At 33.2% G+C, this 22703-nt stretch overlaps 1 protein-coding gene across 1 annotated transcript; it reads left to right on the top strand.

Annotated features, from left to right (window-relative positions):
• Window positions 1-8340: 8340 nt before the first annotated feature.
• LOC139897302 (ethylene-responsive transcription factor ERF038-like) lies at window positions 8341-9418 on the top strand. Its single transcript, XM_071879996.1, has one exon. The coding sequence runs from the start codon at window positions 8494-8496 to the stop codon at window positions 9226-9228; it is 735 nt and encodes a 244-aa protein (XP_071736097.1). The 5' UTR covers window positions 8341-8493; the 3' UTR covers window positions 9229-9418.
• Window positions 9419-22703: the final 13285 nt, after the last annotated feature.

The raw sequence follows: 22703 nt of genomic DNA, 5'->3' as shown, positions 1-22703 counted from the left end.
TTCGATTCGGGTGCCGATAAATGTTTTGTGTCTAAGACTTTGGCTCCTACTCTTTGCACTCCACCACACCCTTTAGATACTACTTACTCCATCGAAGTGGCCGATGGAAAACTCTTAAGTGCCGACACATATTACCGGGGGTGTACTCTAAACATTTTAGGTAATGAATTTGAAATTGACTTGATACCCATGGAACTAGGGAGTTTTGATGTAATAATCGGTATGAATTGGATGGTCAAAAATAAATCTCACATTCTTTGCGATCTTCACGCAATCCGAATTCCTATCGAGAACGGTGAACCCTTGATTGTCTATGGCGACAAAAATTGCACCGGACTCAATCTCGTTTCGTGCCTTAAAGTTAGAAAACTACTACGTAAGGGTTGTTTCGCAATTCTTGCTCACGTTAAGAAAGTCGAGGCCGATGAAAAGCGCATCGATGATGTGCCGATTGTTAGTGACTTTTCCGATGTATTTCCCGACGAATTACCGGGTCTTCCACCTCATCGACCGGTTGAATTTCAAATCGATCTTATTCCAGGAGCCGCACCCGTAGCGCGTGCACCATATAGACTCGCTCCATCCGAATTGCAAGAATTGCAAAGTCAAATCCAAGAGTTACTTGACCGTGGTTTCATTCAACCTAGCCATTCACCATGGGGCGCTCCAATTTTGTTCGTCAAGAAGAAAGACGGATCCCTACGAATGTGCATTGATTATCGTGAACTAAACAAATTGACGGTTAAGAACCGATATCCTCTTCCTCACATCGATGATCTCTTTGATCAACTACAAGGTTCTCGTGTATATTCAAAAATCGATCTCCGTTCGGGTTATCATCAACTAAGGGTTAAGGGAGAAGATGTCTCCAAAACCGCCTTCCGGACTCGTTATGGTAGTTATGAATTCCTTGTCATGCCTTTTGGTCTCACAAATGCACCGGCGGTGTTCATGGATCTCATGAACCGCGTGTGCAAACCGTACCTCGACAAATTCGTTATCGTGTTCATCGACGATATTTTGGTCTATTCAAAAAGCGAAGAGGAACACAAAGAACATCTCCGACTCGTGCTTGAACTCTTGAGAAAAGAACAACTCTATGCCAAGTTCTCCAAGTGTGAATTTTGGTTGAAGGAAGTTCAATTCCTCGGTCACGTTGTAAGTGATCAAGGCATTAAAGTCGATCCCGCGAAAATCGAAGCCATTAGTAAATGGGAGACTCCTACTACTCCTACTCAAATTCGTCAATTCTTGGGTCTCGCCGGATACTATCGTAAAATCATCAAGGATTTCTCCCTAATCGCTCGTCCTTTAACCGCGTTAACTCACAAGGAACGAAAATTCGTTTGGACATCCGAACAAGAAACCGCTTTCCAAATCTTGAAAACTAAACTAACCACCGCTCCTATCTTGTCACTTCCCGAAGGCAATGATGATTTTGTTGTATATTGTGATGCCTCGAAAAACGGTTATGGGTGTGTACTAATGCAACGAAAGAAAGTCATTGCTTATGCCTCTCGACAACTCAAGGTTCACGAACGAAACTACACGACACATGATCTTGAACTCGGTGTCGTCATCTTTGCACTTAAGCTATGGAGACATCATCTTCTTGGTACCAAGAGTACTATCTTTACCGATCACAAAAGTCTCCAACATATCTTCGATCAAAAGCAACTAAACATGAGACGACGAAGGTGGATTGAGACCTTGAACGATTACAATTGTGAACTTCGTTACCACCCCGGAAAGGCTAATGTAGTGGCCGATGCCTTAAGTCGAAAGGAAAGAGCGGTGCCTCTTCGCGTCCGAGCATTAAACATCACCATCCACACCAACCTTAATAGCCAAATTCGGGTAGCCCAAGATGAAGCTCTTAAGGACAACAACATCGCACGCGAACTTTTAAACATTCTCGTCTCCCGATTCGAAGTTAAGGAGACCGGACTTCGATATTACGCCGGAAAAATTTGGGTGCCTAGATATGGCGATTTACGAAACCTCATCTTAGACGAAGCCCACAAATCACGATACTCGATTCATCCCGGCGCCAATAAGATGTACAATGACCTTAAAGAACAATATTGGTGGCCGAACATCAAAAAGGAAGTTGCTAGATACGTTGCCAAATGTTTGACTTGCGCTAAAGTCAAAGCCGAACACCAAAGACCGTCCGGGTTACTTCAACAACCCGAGATCCCGCAATGGAAGTGGGAAAGGATCACGATGGATTTTATCACCAAACTACCAAAAACGTCGGGCGGTTATGATACAATTTGGGTCATTGTTGACCGCCTCACCAAATCCGCGCACTTTCTCGCCATGAAAGAAACCGACAAAATGGAGAAACTTGCACGACTTTACATTAAAGAGATTGTAGCCCGACACGGAGTACCGTTATCGATTATCTCCGACCGAGATGGTCGTTTCGTTTCTAGATTTTGGCGTACGTTACAAGAAGCGTTGGGAACGCGTTTGGACATGAGCACCGCATATCATCCCCAAACCGATGGGCAAAGTGAACATACAATACAAACCTTAGAGGATATGTTACGAGCCTGCGTTGTTGATTTTGGAAAAGCTTGGGACAAGCACTTACCTCTCGCCGAGTTCTCTTATAACAATAGTTATCACGCGAGTATTAAGGCCGCACCTTTTGAAGCGTTATATGGTCGAAAATGTCGCTCTCCTCTTTGTTGGGCCGAAGTGGGTGACGTGCAAATTTCCGGGCCCGAACTCATTCACGAAACCACAGAGAAGATTCTTCAAATCCGAGATAGGCTTCGGACGGCCCGAAGTCGCCAAAAATGCTATACCGACAAAAGACGCAAAGACCTCGAATTTCAAGTCGGTGACCGCGTCATCTTAAAAGTCGCACCTTGGAAAGGTGTCATCCGTTTTGGGAAACGTGGGAAACTAAATCCGCGGTACGTTGGTCCTTTCGAAATCTTAGAGCGTGTTGGAACCGTTGCGTATCGTTTGGATCTTCCGCCTCAACTAAGCTCCGTCCACCCTACATTTCATGTATCTAACTTGAAGAAATGTCTTGCCGAGCCCGATATCGTCGTCCCTCTCGAGGAACTTACTATTAATGACAAACTCCATTTTGTGGAGGAACTGGTTGAAATTGTGGACTACGTCGAGAAGGAATTAAAACAAAGCCGGATCCCGATTGTTAAGGTCCGTTGGAACGCCAAAAGGGGACCCGAGTTTACTTGGGAAAGAGAAGATCAAATGCGAAAGAAACACCCTCATCTATTCCCGGTTCCGGAATCGTCGGATTCCGAGGAGGAAACAACGATTACTACGCCTGCTTAAATTTCGGGACGAAATTTCTTTTAAGGAGTAGGTAATGTAACATCCCGCCTTTTTCCGTTTACTTTTCCGTTAAACTATTTAAAACTCCGTTATATGTTTATAACATCTCCCGTTAATACGCGTTTTAAATTATCATGTTTAGGTAATTTAACGCACCCGCAACCGAACTCGAGGGACTAGTTTCGCCAAAACACTAAAGTGGTGACTAGCCTTTTGACTAAGTCAACCACCTCCCCACCATTTTCCATTTCATTTTCTCTTTTTCCTAATTACTTCCACTCTTTCTCTAAATTCATCAAAAAGCAAATCTTCATCCATATTCAATCGATCAAGCTTCGGGCCAAACAAATTACATATTTGAACTCCTCGTGATCTCCTCTTCGATTCCATACCGATTTCATCAAATTTGGGTAACTTTCTAAAATCACTAATTTTATGTGTTCTTGAGATTTTTGAGTTAAAAGGTTGTTAATTAGTGTCTATGGCTCAAGTCTAGTATGATTATGTGTTTTGTATGCTTGTTCTTGCTATTTTGGTGTAACTAGTTCATATTGAAAGAATGCTTGCTTAATCTTGAGTTTTAGGTGTTCATATGTTGTTTAATGATGAAAGTTCATGATTTAATTGTGTTCCTAACATCACTAGCTTCAAATTGGTATGTAGGTTGACATAGATTAGTTTCATATGCAAGATTGTTGAATTTGTGATTTTGAGTTAGGGTTTGATAGAAGTAAATTGAATTTTGATGCTTTAAATGCTTGATAATGTTAATTGTAAGTGTTAGGTTGTGTTGTATGCTTAATTACCTTCGAAACGGCGTATCGTTCATGTAATTTGATTGACAAATCATTAAATTGCATTTATGACTTGTATGCATTGAATGGGGAACATTAATTGCGGTTTTTGGTTGTTGCAAGTAGAAGTTTGATTGATGAGATGTGTTTAGTTGCATTCCTCGTCAAAATACCTTTCCAACGATGTATGATAGGCGTTATAAGTGTTTGCGGGTCAAGTGTTGTGTTAGAAAAGGTTTTGGTTCGTGCACACTTGGAAAAACTGACCAGAATTCTCTACCCAGGTAGTGGCGCGGCGCGCCACATCCCCGCGCGGCGCGCAGAATCACCTGGCCAGATTCTGACCTCTTGGACCCATTTCACGTGAAATGTTTGACTAGCTACCGACCTCCGATTCACATGAAACTTGTTTTAATATACTTGTATATGAATAATTAGCGTATAAAATTTGTCCGGGACCCGACCCGAACATGTTGACTTTTTCGTTGACTTTGACCCGACCAAGTTTGACTTTTTGTCAAACTTAACCAATTAATTATGCAATCTTTCTAACATGATTCTATACTTGTATCTTGCATGAAACTTGACAATTTGCTTCACATGCTACATAATCGAGTCGTGTCGAGCCATAGGACTAATTGAACATCTTTGACCCTTCGTGACTATCGTTATTGATACAACCTATTTGTTTAGGTCGAGGCTAGCGTTGTCCTTTGCGCACATTACTTGTTGAAGTACTTATTTACTCTTGCAATCAAAGGTGAGATCATAGTCCCACTTTTACTCTTTTTGAACTTACTTTTGGGATGAGAATACATAAACGTTCTTTTAAACTAAGTGAACACAAGTACAGGAAAACAAACATTCTACATACGAGTTTGAACACAAATCCTCAATTCGATTATCATTAGTTACACTTGACGGGTGTAAGCGAGAACTTATGTTATATGGCCATATGGGTTTGACAAACCCTCACTTCGGACGGTTCGCTACCGTCTACGGGTGAAATATATTTTCGAGAAACAGTGTATGTTCTAACACTATTATGATGGGGTTCAATGGAAGGAAACGTTAAGCCTTGATAATTGGGTGCTCGTGAATATTAACTTTTAGAATGTATTACTACTTTATCAATGTTGCAAATCTTGTGGTTCGACTTACCTTTATTAACTTACTTATTTAAACCTATGATTTCACCAACGTTTTCGTTGACAGATTCTCTATGTTTTTCTCAGGTCCTTGAACTTAGGTGATACATGCTTCCGCTCATTCTTTTTGATACTTGCATTGGATGTCGAGTATACTTGCTTACGTGGAGCGTCTTTTTGGCTACTTTAAACTATGTCGCACGTGTTTCATATGAACTATAACATTTGTTATGTACTTGTCTTGGAAATTACTTTTGTAAACATTGAAACATCCTTTTATGAAATGAATGCGACATATTTTCGGTCAAACTTTGTTATAAAGACCTATGACCATGTAATGGGACCATACGTAGATGACGCCGTCATTTGACGATTTGTCGGGGTCGCTACATATGACAGCCCGTATCTTCCTCCTCGCTCCGAGTTAAATTCCACCGACCACACTGTTAAACTCGAAATATTTCTGTGAACAAAATGAAACTAACTACGTATATTTCTGTTACCCCTATATACTAATAGTCGTGGGGATTTTGGTCGTTTGACCCCCAACCCCACCCAAAAAATGGTCAAAACGACAATTGATCAAACTTGACCCCAAAAAATGCACAAAACCCCCTTCAACTATCCACACCTTGCATAAACTACCCTGAACTCCAGGGGGTAAAACGTCAATTTACTTAATTAAAATAAAAAAACTCCCCCAACCCCTATGACAGCCCGTATCTTCCTCCTCGCTCCGAGTTAAATTCCACCGACCACACTGTTAAACTTGAAATATTTCTGTGAACAAAACGAAACTAACTACGTTCGAAACGGACACTTTTTAAAAAACGCTAACCACAACGACAGCCCGTATCTTCCCGCTCGCCGCGAGTTAAATTTTTTCGAAAGCAGCGTCGTACTCGATATAATTTTATGAACAAAACGATAAAAGGTATGTTCGAAACGGATACCTTTTAAAAAACGCTAAACACAACGACAGCCCGTATCTTCCCGCTCGCCACGAGTTAAAATTTTTCGACAGTAGCGTCTTACTCGAAATAATTTTATGAACAAGACGATAAGAATTACGTTTGAAACGGACACTTTTTAAAAAACGCTAAACACAATGACAACCCATATCTTCCTCTAGCACCGTTAGACTCAAAATAATTTTATCAACGAAACTAACTACGTTCAAACTGAATAGATTTTCTGACAACGACACTTAACACACGTGCCATTTTCCCTATATGAATGTTTACATTATGTGTATTAACATAAGACCCACCTATCCTAAATAGTTTCAAACATAATAAGCACAAACAGAGCACCCACATTATGACCCGAACGCCACCGCCGCAACGCACGGTAGGTAACTTTCTAGTTTTCACTATATGTCTTTCTTGTTTCAAAACGGGAACCCATACACGCAACACAAATTAATTCAAAAATATGATCACGATCGGGGTTGAACCCCCCAACCTCTTTAGTTGAAAGGATAATAAAATACAATTACGCTATAAGCCCTTCGGTATATTAACTAAATTTCTTGATATAAATACATTAAAATCATGTATTGAAAAATTCTATTGTACAAATATTTAATGCAAAATTTTAATGAATTTATAAAAAATTATTATACGAGTATTACATATGTGATCAAAAGGATTTAACTTTCAAGTTGTTTTCCCTTACGAAAACGGGGGTTTAAACTTTGGTCTCTTAAAAAGTAAAAACCTAGCTTTGCTAGGAAAGTGGTGGTGGAGGTTTTATACCGAAACCGACTCACTTTGGTCCAAATTGATTTATAGCATTTACGGTTCCCGTGGTGGTTTGGATCTAGGGAGTGAAGAAATTCGCTCCTTAAAACCAACCATTTGGCGGGATATTCTTTTGGCAGGTACCACCATCGAAGAAACAGGTTTAACTTTCAAGGACTCCTTCAAAGTTTCGGTGTGTAGCAACTCGATGAAAGAATTCTGGCATACAAACTGGTCGGGCAGCATCCTTAGCAACAGATTCCAGCGACTATTCTGCCTCGAAGAACGCAACAATCAGCAACCGGATTCAAGCCACTGAGTCGGGTATGGTTTTACGTGGAGATTGGAGCAGAACACAGTCGGGTCGAACCGCTAGTGAACTATCTGAGTTAACCGAGATCATCGCTGCATTCGCTTTCAACAATAATGGAAGGGACACGTGTGTATGGTCTAACTCACATAATGGCTCCTTCACTGTACGATCACTATCCCTTCTCATTGACAACAAATTGCTTGCGGTACCTACGAATATGACCGAAACAATGCGAAATAATCTAGTTCCAAAAAAATTGGAGGTCTTTGTTTGGCGGGCTCGACAAAGAAGACTTCTCACCTTGATCGAACTTTGTAAAAGGGATATTGATTTGCATAGTGTCCGGTGCCCATTATGTGATGACGACCTAGAAACCGTGGACCACTCTTTAATTTTTTGCAAGCATGTGATAGAGATTTGAGATCGTGTTTTCGGGTGGTGGGGTTTTGGTAACATGTCCAACTTAAGCTTCAACGAGATTCTTCAAGGGAATTGTAACTCACCATCAACGGCTCTCGGCAATAAAATTTGGCAATCGGTTGAATGGGTGAGCGCCTACTTAATATGGAGAAATAGGAACGAGAAAGTATTTCGTGGAAGAAGTTGGAATCCTTCGGTTGCTTTGAACGAAATTCAAGTCAAGTCATATGATTGGATTTCTACTAGGTTAAAGAAACGGAAGATCGATTGGTTGTCTTGGCTTAACGATCCAAGTGTATATCTTAGGATAGTGTAGTTAGTTTTATCGTGATTGTCACAGTTTGCTCCCTTTGCAAACCTTCGTGTATTTTGTAAGTGAGATATACTCACATAACATTGTATCATTTTCTCAGCTTAGTACAATTCTTGCTTTTCAAAAAAAACATATGTCATCAACCAAACGTTATTTTAATATCGAATAAAAATAAATAAAAATGTTACTAAAAATCTTTAAATGTCAAGGACCCATAATATCTTTATCTTTAGACCTTCTTTACCTTTCTTTATATTTAAAAACCAATACAAGCAAAAATACAAGGATCAAAACCACCACTCCCCCTACCAACTACCCATTACTGAGTAGCCTTCCTATCTTCTATTACTATGTAACATTTGAAAGCTCATTCTTCATTGTTAGTTTACAGATTCAATATTTGGTTACTTCTTTTATGATTTAATCAAGAAAAAAGAAAATCAACATGGAAAATGCAACTCAAATCATCCAGTTATCATCATCTTCCATTTCCGCCACCTCGTCGACTTCGTCCACCAATGGCTCAAAGGAATGTAAGTCTCGAAAAACTTCAATAAGAAGTCGAAAGGGAAACAATGGTAAAGAGGAAAAAATATCAAATAAAAATAATAATATTAATGTTAATTATACGAATAATTGTGAAGAGCACCACACGTATCGTGGTGTCAGAAAAAGAAGTTGGGGCAAATGGGTGTCAGAAATTCGCGAGCCACGAAAGAAATCAAGAATATGGCTTGGGACATTCCCAACAGCCAAAATGGCGGCTCGAGCCCACGACGTAGCTGCTATAGCCATAAAAGGCTCATCGGCTTACCTCAATTTTCCTAAATTAGCACATTTACTTCCTCAACCAGCTACGAGATCACCAAAAGACATTCGAGAAGCCGCTTTAAAGGCTGCTACCATGACATGTGGACGAATAGATGAAACCGAGCAACTTATACTTTCTCACTCTCACTCATCAACCACTTTATCATCACAAAAAAATTACGAAAATGGAGCCGAGCCACAAAGCCAAGATAAAATGGCTTGTGACGACGATACATTTTTCAACTTGCCAGATCTTTCGTTTAACGTTAATGAGAGTTTCTTCACGGCTTCATCATGGCAGCTGGTGGCTAGTGTTGATACTGGCGTTCGGCTTGGAGCCGATGAGCCGTGTCATTGGGAGATATACTAGCTTAATAAGCTTATAGTTAGAAAAAATTGTATATAAAATAAGATAACTAGTAAGTAATACACAGCTTATGCATATGTCATAAAATATAATATAATAAATAATTATTGTAAATTGTATGCGATTCTAGGTTGATTTAATTTTGTAATTAAACGTTTGGAAGTGTATGGTATATTATATTTGTGTTTGGTATAGTGTAGCATTTTTGGGCCATTCAAGAAAAAGGTGTTCATATGATTGAATACTTTAGTTATGTCCATAAATGTTGTTAGGTTTATAGACCAACAAATAATTACTTTAAATTTATTAGAATAGAACGTTAGTCGTTTTCTTCTAGTTCAAACAAGGCTTTATATAGTTGTACTACGACATATGCCCATCAGAAGGTCGTCAGCCTATCTATAAAATAATAATGCTATTAATTAATTACTCAGGGTATAAAATGCAATCCCACTGATGTTATTGAATCCGAGAATCAAGTACTAGACGAGCAGTGTATTGGTAGCCAATGTCGAAGCTCATGTGAAAAGATAAGGGCTCGATGCATACCCACCAACAAAGTTAGTGAACCTTTTATTGAACAAAAAAAGGTTATCATCAAAGGATCTAATAGCAATTGGATTGATGATATTCCGGATATTTCAGAAGCCTTTGATACAACTAGCGAGATTTCTCATGTTGTAGGGCATGAACCAAATCAAAAAAATAGCAAGATCAATGGTAAGCAATTCGGGGAAAAAAATTGACATTCAAGAAAGAAATGCATAACTTTAGTGTTATTATGCAAAACATGGCGGATGATGAAACTCCTGTTAAAATTCCAAAACCAAAACCATGAGTGGTGGGTTCGATGCAACATTCTGTCTTTTCCTCTATTAAATCTGTTCCAACTCCCTGCTCTCAACTTTCTTGACTGTTACAATATCCTTTTCTTTATTTGGGGCACTGGCTGATTTCATATTACCACCACAATTGTATCTCAAGTTTTTGCAACTCTTTTCTTATATTATCAATAGCCAAGGAATCATTCAGTTCTGTCACATACTCCTTATTCTAACGGCATCTTCACTTTCAATTTCAGTTGTTTGTATATTAAATTCCAACATTTATCCACCTTACACCGTCAATGGAGTATATTGGATTAGAATCACCGAAGTGTTTGGGTGTTTGATTCAATTGGTTGAAGAAGCTGAGGTCTTTCAATCAAGTGGCGAGTTCTTAGGGTTAAGTATACGATGGGCCAGTTGAAATGACCCTTTCATACCGATTATAAACGATTCACAATAGTTGATTTCATTGCGAGGTATTTGACCTCTAAATGATACATTTTACAAACATTGCATTCGTTTTTAAAAGACAAACTTTCATCACATCGAAAGTTGACGGCATGCATACCATTTCATAATACATCCAACTATAATTGACTTAATAATAAACTTGATGAACTCAACGACTCGAATGCAATGTCTTTTGAAATATGTTATGAATGACTTCAAGTAATATCTTTAAAATGAGCAAATGCACAGCGAAAGATTTCTTTCAATCCTGAGAATAAACATGCTTTAAAGTGTCAACCCAAAGGTTAGTGAGTTCATTAGTTTATCATCAATATTCATTTTCATCATTTTTAATAGACCACAAGATTTCATATTTTCATTTCTCATAAACATCATGCATGCATATAGCCATCTGCATAGAAATCATTCATATGGATTGAACACCTGGTAACCGACATTAACCATAATGCATAGAATATCCCTACAGACATCGTCGTCTGTATAATAATAATCTCGAAGTACTAAAGCCATCCATAGACATGAATGAGGGTTGTTAGGCCCAATAGATCTATCTTTAGGATTCACGTCAATTAGGGGTCATTTCCCTAATTCTTAGGTTACCAGACTTGAAGGGCGATATTCGATTTCGATAATCCAACCATAGAATGTAATTTTCGAGTACTTGTGTCTATTTCGTCAAACATTTATAAAAGTGCATGTATTCTCAGTCCCAAAAATATATATTGCAAAAGCATTTAAAAAGGGAGTAATGAAACTCACGATACGATATTTTGTAGTAAAAATATGCATACGTCGGAACTGAACAATGCAAGATTGGCCTCGGATTCACGAACCTATATCAAGTATATATATTAACACATTGTAATATTAATCAACTAAGTTTATATATATTTTATAATATATATAGATTAATATCCTTATATATATTTATATTAATCCTTATTATTTGTTATAATACTTATATGATATATATGCTTTATTACATGTGATATTAATATAAATGATATTATATTAAAAAAAATTTAATATTAGTATACTTATGATATATGTAATAAATATATACTTTTATATAGATATCTTTTGTTTGTAAAAAAAATAATAATTATAATAATAATAAAATAATGATAATAACAATAAAAATAATTAGATTTGAAAATAATAATGATGATAATTTTAATACTAAAAATGATAAAATTTGTAATTATAATAATAATAATAGAATTATATATATATATATATATATATATATATATATATATATATATATATATATATATATATCTTCTTACCTTATAAACTTATATGTGTAAATATATATAAAATTATATACTTTTATATTATAATTAATCGAAATAGAAAAGTTTAAGATATAGATTATACCCTCCTAGTCGTCATCGTATATCGCCATCGTTCTAATTCGTATCCCCGTTCATCATCTACTAACTATTATCATCATCATCGTCTTGATATATAGCTCATCATTATCATATCATAATATCATTCGTCTTAAAATCATACACTCATCATCATCTATCGCGATCATCACCATACGTTCAACATAATCATAACCATTTATCATTATCATAACCACTTAACCTCTTCATCGTACTAATACATCATCATCATATTTCTCTTGGCCCATCAGAAAAATGGATGACTTCGACCCAACAGAAAATGGAACTTGGCCCAACGGAATTTAAAAGCTCTCGGCCCATCCAAATAAAATGGATATCGGCCCAACATAAAATTGATACATGGCTCGAAAAAAAAATATCACGGCCATATATATAATTTAAATGGATTTTAGTTTCGAAACATAAAAAGGAATCTTGCAAGTGGTTAATTAAATAGATTATCAATCCCTTTTGTTGTGGAGTACGTAAAAAAACGAACAGGAGAAAAGCAACTGGTTCGGTTTCTAAACGATTATCATCACATGGCTTTATCATCATTCAATATACATCATCATCATTATGATCAGTATGTACCATCATCGTTTATTATTTCCTTATCACTGTACATCATCTCCTTCGTCATTTAAATAGAAACAAGCGGTGCAGCAACAGGAGCTGTTTGAGTGTCGTTCGAACCAAAAAGAAAAGAAAAAAAATAATAGTAGTGACGGTGGGTTTCATTTTTGGTGGTTCGTGGTTCTTGGAAGTGGTGGTGTTTGGATAAAGAGTCGTAAATGAAAACTCAAAGTGATGTTAACTGACTGTTTGTGGTGGTTCGAGGGTGATAATGATCAAGGTGGTTTAACCATGGGTGTTAAAGGTGGTGGTTTGTTGAAGATGGTGATGTTTTAGTTTGTGTTTGATCGATATGATTTGATCGATATGGTGGTATCTGCACAAACCGAAGTGGGTTTGTGTTGTGATTTAATGAAGGTGTTGAAAGGACCCGTTCATATATATTATAAACGATTCACAATAGTTGATTTCAACGCGAGGTATTTGACCTCTATATGATACATTTTACAAACATTGCATTCGTTTTTAAAAGACAAACTTTCTTTACATCGAAAATTGACAGGCATGCATACCATTTCATAATATCCACTATCCAACTATAATTGACTTAATAATAATCTTGATGAACTCAATGACTCGAATGCAACGTCTTTAGAAATATGCCATGAATGACTCCAAGTAAGATCTCTAAAATGAGCTAACACACAGCGAAAGATTTCTTTAATACCTGAGAATAAACATGCTTTCAAGTGTCCACCAAAAGGTTGGTGAGTTCATTAGTTTATCATAAACGATCATTTTCATCATTTTAATAGACCACAAGATTTTCATTTCTCATAAATACACATCTCATATCAGGCATTTCGCAAACTGCATAGAGATAAAAATCATTCATATGGATTGAACACCTGGTAACCGACCTTAACAAGATGCATATAAAATATCCCCCAGTATACAGCGCGCAGCTAATATACTAAATAATACCTCGAAGTACTAAAGCATCCATACCCTGGATGGGGCTCGTTGGGCCCGATAGATCTATCTTTAGGATTCGCGTCAATTAGGGGCCATTTCCCTAATTCTTAGGTTACCAGACTTGAAGGGGCGATATTCGGTTTAATAATCCAACCATATAATGTAGTTTTGCGTACTTGTGTCTATTTCGTCAAACATTTATAAAAGTAGCGCATGTATTCTCAGTCCCAAAAATATATATAAAAAGGGAGTAATGAAACTCACAATACTTGTATTTTGTAGTAAAAATACATATGACGACATTGAACAATGCAAGGTTAGCCTCGGATTCACGAACCTATATTAAGTATATATATTTATATAATGATCAATATTTGTCTAACAATATAGGTCAAGTCATAGTGTACCACAATCCTAATGCTCGAGACTAATATGCAAAAGTCAACAAAAGTCAATTTGTCCTAAAATAATTTCCAAAATTTATACATGATTATTATATAGTTTAAATATCGTCATTTTATATTTTTAAATATTTTTCAAAGATTTATTAGAGTAAATAATATAATTCATTTATTAATAAATAGGTTTTATATAAAAAATATACTTTTATATATATTAAGTAATAAAATTTATAAAGTTCATTTAATATCATAAAAATATTATGATAGGTCTTATTAAGGTAATTATATTATTTGTATTACATATTTATTTGATAAAATAACATTGATAATAATAATAAGTACAAGTTGTATTATTTTGTAATAATTATTATTATTCTATTAATAAAAAATATCAATATTTGTATTTACTAAAAATGATATTATGATAAAATGATAATTCTAATTACGATAACTTTAATATTTACAATACTTTTTAATATTAACTTTAAATTATTAATTCTATTTAAAATGATAATAATAATGATATTTTATAATAACAATGACATTTCTATTAAAATGATAATTTTTGTTAAAATAATAGTTTTAATGCTAACGATACTTTTAATAATAATAGTAATGATAAAAATAATAAGAACGATAATTTTATCTAAATAAATATCTTACAATATTTTAATTTCATCATGATACTCATACTCATTATTTCCCAATCAATTTGTTAATAGCTTTTAATCGTCTTTTATATCGCGTTTATAATAATATAATAATAATAATAATAATAATAGTAATCATAATAATTGGGTGTTACTAATATTAATTTTAATTATAATAATACTAATAATAATAAAGATTATGATAATATTAATGATAATACTAATAACTATGATAATAATAACAATAATACTAATTATAACTTTAACGATAATAACGATAGTAATAATAATAAAAATAACAATTTTTAATGATAATACCTTTTATTGATAATGATAATAATAATAATAGTAAGTATAATAATAATAATAATTATAATTAGATAAAAACTATAACAACGATAATAATAATCATTTTTTAATAATAATACAAAAATTCAATTGACTATAACTTCTAATCAGTTCATCGAAATCATTCGAGTTCTAAATGAAAAGTTCTTAATTTTTCGTCAGCTTTCCAACGACATGCATATCATATACCTTATCTCAACCGCATATGTAACTAATTCAGGATTTAACATAACCTATCTAACAGCAATATCAAAAGTACAAGCATGCATAATCCTATATACTCGAGCACTAGTCAGAGATACACTATTAATATATAAAAGTTAAGTTATGAGTGCTCACGTATCAATACCGAGATTCAATATTGCAGGAAAGTACGTAGGCACAACGGAGATGATAAACACTAAATTGACCTCACGAGCATACCCATGAACCATACCCATCACCTCCATAGCTATAACCCATAATTTCCTTAGCCCTATCCCACTCAAAAAACCATTTTGAAATAATACACTCATGACTTTGTCGTAGTATTTTATGTATAATACTACTAATAATTATAAGATTAATAATAATAATAATAATAATAATAATAATAATAATAATAATAATAATAATAATAATAATAATAATAATTTATGTATATATATAACCGAGAGATAGAAAGATAGATTGAAAAACAATTCGTCCGAACTTGAGTTTTATAGTACCAAATCTGTGATGACCCGGGAATTTTCGACCAAATTTAAACTTAATCTTTATATAAATTCGATACGATAAGCAAAGTCGGTTATGTTGCGTCTTAAAATTTTTGAACTATTTGCACAGATTCATTTAACATTTGACTATTTCTGACGATTCACGAATAATTGTGTGTAAATAACTATGTAAATAAAATATATATATATATATATATATATATATATATATATATATATATATATATATATATATATATATATATATATATATACACTATGTTAAATTAACACAATATAAATTAATCATTTAGATTGAAAATATGAAGTATTATACAGAATAATTAAGTTGTCATTAAAATGAATATATATGTATATATACATGAATTCTATACTTAAGTAACATTATATAGTGTAATGGATATAGAAACTATAAATAGTAAATATTCAATATATTATATTTTATAATTAGTAAATATGATAATTGAAATATCATTATATTAAACTCAGGTTTAAGAGTTAAGTTGTTATAATAATATTAGTATTACTTCCGATAATAATATTAATACTAGTATTAGTAATATTATTATATATAAAGTTTGTTATATATAAATTGTTGTGTTATTATTATTACTACTATTAATGTTATCATTAATATTAATTACTATTAAATTTATAAAAATTATCATTTTTATATTTTTTTATTATCATCATATTATTATTATTATCATTATATTTAAATTTATTATTATTAATATCTTATTAATATTATTATTATTATCATTTTAATTAATGACTATTGCAAAATTTATATAAAATTCTCATTTTGGTTATTATTATTAACATCACATGATTATCAATATATATATATAATTTTTTTTAAACTTATTATTATAAATATCTTGTTATTAATAATTAATGTAATTATTATTAATTAATAGTAATATTATTAATAATGTATTTATTAATTATTATAAATTAAATACATAAATCTTAAAAAAAAGGTGTACGTAATCTGTTTCCATCCATACTAAACTGTATATAAAGTTTATTTTCTTTCATCTAATCCTGTAATAAGAATCAATTACAAACATATATATCCAAAATCTGTTATGTATCAACATCGTTTTTTTTTACTTTGTTTTATTTTTATTTTATTTTATATCATCCTCTTTGTCTGATGGGAGCTGTCGAATCCCAAATTCAACACACACAAACTGGTATCCAGTAGTAATCCACTCCAAATACTTTACATAGTATAGGTAACAATTTACAAGAAAGCACAGAATCAAAGTTTTTATTTTTATTTTTTTTAGTTTCCATGATACCCTGTTCTTGTTCTAATTTTCAAAAATTTTGATTTCGTGACAAATTTAAAAATCTAGTAATGCAGTATTATTAAGAATCCTATATTCAATCTAACTGGAGAGTTTCAAAACTCAATTTAATATATCGAGTCTCAATTTGGAGGTCAAATTTTTGCTTCAAAAGTCAACTATTATGTTCTTCGCTAAAATTTGAAATTGTTTTGATGATTTAGCTCCAATGGAGGTCACAGAAAGTTTTAAGGTTGGAATTTCAACTATTTTCATTAAGTAATCATAGTCTTTAATCGCCTCTAAAATCGAATTCGATTTACAGTAAACAAGTGTTTTTATTTTTATGCTTCAGCTTTGTTTTATTTAATTTTCTGAGTTTAAATTAGTTCAAACACTGCTAATCGTTTCTGAGATAGTTGTAGACCTTAGAATTAAATATGAGATACGTTAAGAGTTAGAGTTGAACTCTGGTCGATCGATTCTTGAAGAAGGGATAATCTGAAGCAATTTATTTACGGGTTATATAAATTAAATGGGGTTGTAATTCCAGAAATTGGGCAATGACCCAACGGTTTGAGATGTTAGCTAGGGAACGAGGGGTCTGGTGTTCAAGCCTAACTGGTGGCAGATTATTCTTTTTACACAACCCATTCTTTGAGGTAGAATAATTATTATTATTAGTGTTATTATTATTATTATTATTATTATTATTATTATTATTATTATTATTATTATTATTATTATTATTATTATTATTATTATTATTATTATTGTTAATTATCATTTATGATTACGATTATGATTATCAATCTAATTATGATTATTATTATTGTTGTTATTACTATTATTATTATCATCACCTTTATTAATAATATTGATATATGATTAAGTATTATCATTTAATGTTATTGTTATTATTCTAAATAGTATTAATATAAGTATTATGATTATTATTATGCTAATATTATTAATATGATTATCAATATCATTAATATAATTTATGCCATTAACATTATAACCATTAGTACTAAAACTACTATTACTATTATTAATATACTTATTCTAATATTATTATAAATATTATTTAGCAAACAAAAGAAATGTCTATAAAGACATATTTAAAACATACGTATACTAATATTACTTAATATCAGGATATAATATTATTTATATTGATATAACGATAACTAAATTACATATCGAATAGGTATTATAATATGTAATAAGTATTAATAAAATTGTATATAAAATTTTAATTTTAATACATAACTAAATATATATATAAATTGCTTGATTGCGATTATACGTTTTAATATATATACAAATAATATAGGTTCGTGAATCCGAGGCCAACCCTACATTGTTCAATATAGTCATATGTATTTTTACTACAAAATACATTAAGTGAGTTTCATTTGCTCCCTTTTTGAATGCTTTTGCAATATATATTTTTGGGACTGAGAATACATGAGCTGCTTTTATAAATGCTTTACGAAATAGACACAAGTACTGAAAACTACATTCTATGGCTGGATTATTAAACCGAATATGCCCCTTTATAGTCTGGTAATCTAAGAATTAGGGAACAGACACCCTAATTGACGCGAACCCTAAAGATAGATCTATTGGGCCCAAAAAGCCCCATCCAAAGTACCGGATGCTTTAGTACTTCGAAATTTATATCATGTCCGAAGGAGGATCCCAGAATGATGGGGATATTCTTATATGCATATTGTGAATGTCGGTTACCAGGTGTTCAATCCATATGAATGATATTTTTGTCTCTATGCATGGGACGTATGTTTATGAGAAATGGAAATATGAAATCTTGTGGTCTATTAAAATTATGAAATAATTATTTATGTTAAACTAATGAACTCACCAACCTTTTGGTTGACACTTTAAAGCATGTTTATTCTCAGGTACGAAAGAAATCTTCCGCTGTGCATTTGCTCATTTTATAGATATTACTTGGAGTCATTCATGGCATATTTCAAAAGACGTTGCATTCGAGTCGTCGAGTTCATCAAGATTATTATCAAGTCAATTATAGTTGCATATATTATGAAATGGTAAGAATGCCTGTCAACTTTCGATGTAATGAAAGATTGTCTTTTCAAAAACGAATGCAATGTTTGTAAAATGTATCATATAGAGGTCAAGTACCTCGCAATGTAATCAACTGTTGTGAATCGTTTATAATCGATATGGACTTCATCCGGATGGATTAGGACGGGTCTTTACAGTTGGTATCAGAGCGGTGGTCTTAGCGAACCAGGTCTTGCATTAGAATGTCTAACTAATAGATGTTTAGATGCATTAGTGAGTCTGGACTTCAACCGTGTCTGCATGTCAAAAGTTTTGCTTATTATTTTTGTCAGAAATCATCTGTTTATCATCCTTAGGAAATTACCTGCTTATCATTCTTAGTCTAGACACATCTTACTGCAATGATTGCATGAATAGTGTATAGACAAAATTCGTATCTTAGCGTATCTGCTAATTCATATCTTAGCATATATGTTATTGTTATCTTTGCTTGACAGCTTCCGTAGATTTCTCCGTAACTTATGGGATTTTAGTATAAAATATGCATATGTAAATTATGTATTGCAGGGTACTAATCTACATCCTATAAACTATTTCTTATCGAAAAAAAAAATTCTTCATCTGATCATACGAGATGAATCCCTCAACCAGTTCGAATTCCTCGGATTCTGACAACTATTCTGATATGGAGTTTCACCTAAGCTCCAAAAGCAGTGTCACCAGAATGAATCAACCAATTCATCTGATGGGTTCATAGCCTCCTTAATCATTGGAGACAAAAAGAAGGTGATCCTTTCCATCAACCAAATTCACCTCTTGGCGGTGAACCTGAAGCACTTACCGGCGAACCTATTCGAGATACTATTTTCTCACTCATTTCCCGAATATCTCGCCACGATTATATTCTATCTAAAATTCTACACCTTATTCATCCGTTCATTCCGACCGACAATCATCTTGGAGTAATGGAAGAAGTCAGCGAGCTTCGCACTCGATTAATAAATTTGGAGAATATGGTGCAAAATTTACCAGTTTCAGCAACATCATCGGTACCAACAGTACCACCAACATCAATACCAGTATCACCAACAACACAATTTTCAACATCACACGCCTCAACATCTCATTATGTACCTCGAGCATAATCATCAATCTGCGAATCGTTCTACATCATTTATCTTTGTTCGACATGACGATTATGTAATCTCTAATGTTGTAGAGATTATATATTCTTGTTCTAACGTTAAATCAAATGAGTTTAATATCATATTGACTCATTAAATCCGTGATTACATCTGAAAAAAATATATATGTATATATATTTTCATAAAGATTGTAATTAAAAATTCTTTCGTATAAACTGTTAATGGTGAAAATATTTTAACGGGTAGGTAATACCCGAGGAATATTTAGATTTCACATTAATAAGTTACACTGTACAATCTCCAAATCTGATTCAACAGTCATTCGCTATCCTACTTACATCTACAGATATACGTATCCGTTCACCGCAGACTAACCATTTTTATTCAAATTCATATTTGGATTTTGATTTATCAGAATCCAATAAGTGGCATAATGAAGAAAACATTGGACAAAATAAAACTTGTTAGAAACAAACAAATTAACTATGGAAAATTTTGTTAAGAATCCACGCTAACAAAATCCTAGCTAATTGTTCCTAGCTAACTGATTACATTTTATTTATCGCAATTTATTTATCGCAATTTAATTATCGCAATTTATTTTATCACAATTTAGTTCTCGCAACTTTATTTATCGTCATTTAATTTCTGTTATTTATTTTACGCACTTTATTTATCGTCATTTAAATACTGTTATTTACGCATTTAAATATCGGGACACGTATACAAGGTTTTGACATATCATGTCGACACATCTATATATATTATTTGGAATAACCATAGACACTCTATATGTAGTAAAGCGGGAGTTAGCTATACAGGGTTGAGGTTGAATCTACAATAATATATATAGTTTGAGTTGTGATCGAGTCTGAGACATGTACACGGGTCACGATACGTATTAATTAATTCGAATATTATATATTAAACTATATATGAATTATTGGACTGTCAATTGTGGACTATCAGCTGTAGACTAATAAGATTGGACAATTAAAATGAATTAAAATATTGATTATAATATATGAAACTAAACAATTCTTCAAGTTTGCCACTTGATTTCATCTTAAACCTCATTTGTAATTTGACAATTACAATCTACGTTCAAACCTTTCATGATTCTTAAAAACACCTCAACCGAGAGGATGAACCAACCGCACTTCATCTACGGAAGAAAAGATTTATGCATATAGTTATGCACCTGAGAAACTCTCGGCAACTGAGTAAACGTTTAAACCGTAGCTATGCTAATTTGTTAGTGTTATTATTACCCAAAATAACTTTGCAATCCCTTTCCAAATTAGCAAATTTTGTCACAGCTCCAGCAAGTCAACTTTGACCTTTCGTTCGAAACAACCTTATTATAACCTTGATTTGTATGTGTACTCTTTTATTGTTACCGGGAAACCTTTTATTATATTCCACCATATTACCAGCAGATGTACCAGCAACCTCGTCGCTCCTTGGTTTAAATCTCTCCGACAAAACACTAAATTTATCTATTGAAGTCTCAACATGTACTCATCCGTATCTTGTAATAAGAATTGCCATACAAATTACCGGAAATCAGAAAATCTGTATTGTGAGTCTCGCAACGTTTCCACAACAACAGTTATATGTATCCATATAACATTTATCTCTTAGAACTATGATCTTCCATTCTGAAATTTTGAAAAGGCACCCAGTTTACGAATCGATACTCTGAATGTTAAAAAAGCTGAATGAAGCAGCAGAAACTGTAGGCAACCGTAAACGACCGTAGTCATCGGAAGTTTGATGATAAAGAATAATATGTTGGAAAAGCTCAGAAACATTGGAACAGGAAAACGGATAGAGTTAACCATGAAGGAGACCAAGGACAAATACAAGGACCATATCCTATATTCAAAGAATCCAGATAATTCTGGATCCGTTGAAATCTATAGAGAATATCTTGCTCCGAAGTCATGTTAAAATCTTGCGGAAAAATCTTTCTCCATCAACCATCGAACTTAGAATTTCCAAAATATCATCATCAATATCTTCGATATTTCTGAGGATATTTTCATAAATATTCTCGTCCGAGATTATATACCTCTTCGTGCTTCCTGTGTATCATTATATTGGAAACATACAATAGAAAATTTAGTACCGAAAAGCAGATTATGCGAAACTATGAAGGAAGCCATGGACAAATCACAAAGAATAAGTTTGACTTCAAAGAGTCTAAATGATTCAATGCCTGCTGAAGTCTTTAGTGAATATCTTGCTCCTTACCCTAAACCCTTGCGGACAATAGTCTCCATCATCCTCTGATCTTAAATATTCAAAGATATTATCGTATATTTCATTATAAATATCCTCCATATTTCTGAAGATATTTTTATAACTATTCTTATCTGAAATCATTAATCTCTTCGTGCTATCAGTGTTACATCATATAGAAACTGTTAGTTTCTATATTCTGTAAACTTTCGAGATTAAAATATGAATGTAATTGAAGTAATGTTGGGAACTGATGCATGAGTTAGTATAATATAATGACACTTGATCAACGTGATTATATTACAGTAAGTCATGCTGAGTTTTAATGGGACGTGATGATTCACAGATCATAACGTCATCATGTGCCATGTTACATAACTCTTT

The sequence above is a fragment of the Rutidosis leptorrhynchoides genome, chromosome 3 (assembly GCF_046630445.1).
Source record: "Rutidosis leptorrhynchoides isolate AG116_Rl617_1_P2 chromosome 3, CSIRO_AGI_Rlap_v1, whole genome shotgun sequence".
NCBI classification, from domain to species: domain Eukaryota; kingdom Viridiplantae; phylum Streptophyta; class Magnoliopsida; order Asterales; family Asteraceae; genus Rutidosis; species Rutidosis leptorrhynchoides.
Note: the sequence above shows the minus strand (reverse complement) of the source record. Positions and strands in the feature narration are given on the sequence as shown.

What these genes read in the sequence shown, in the direction of transcription:
- LOC139897302 (XM_071879996.1), top strand. Translation starts at nt 8,494, where the DNA reads ATGGAAAATGCAACTCAAATCATCCAGTTATCATCATCTTCCATTTCC.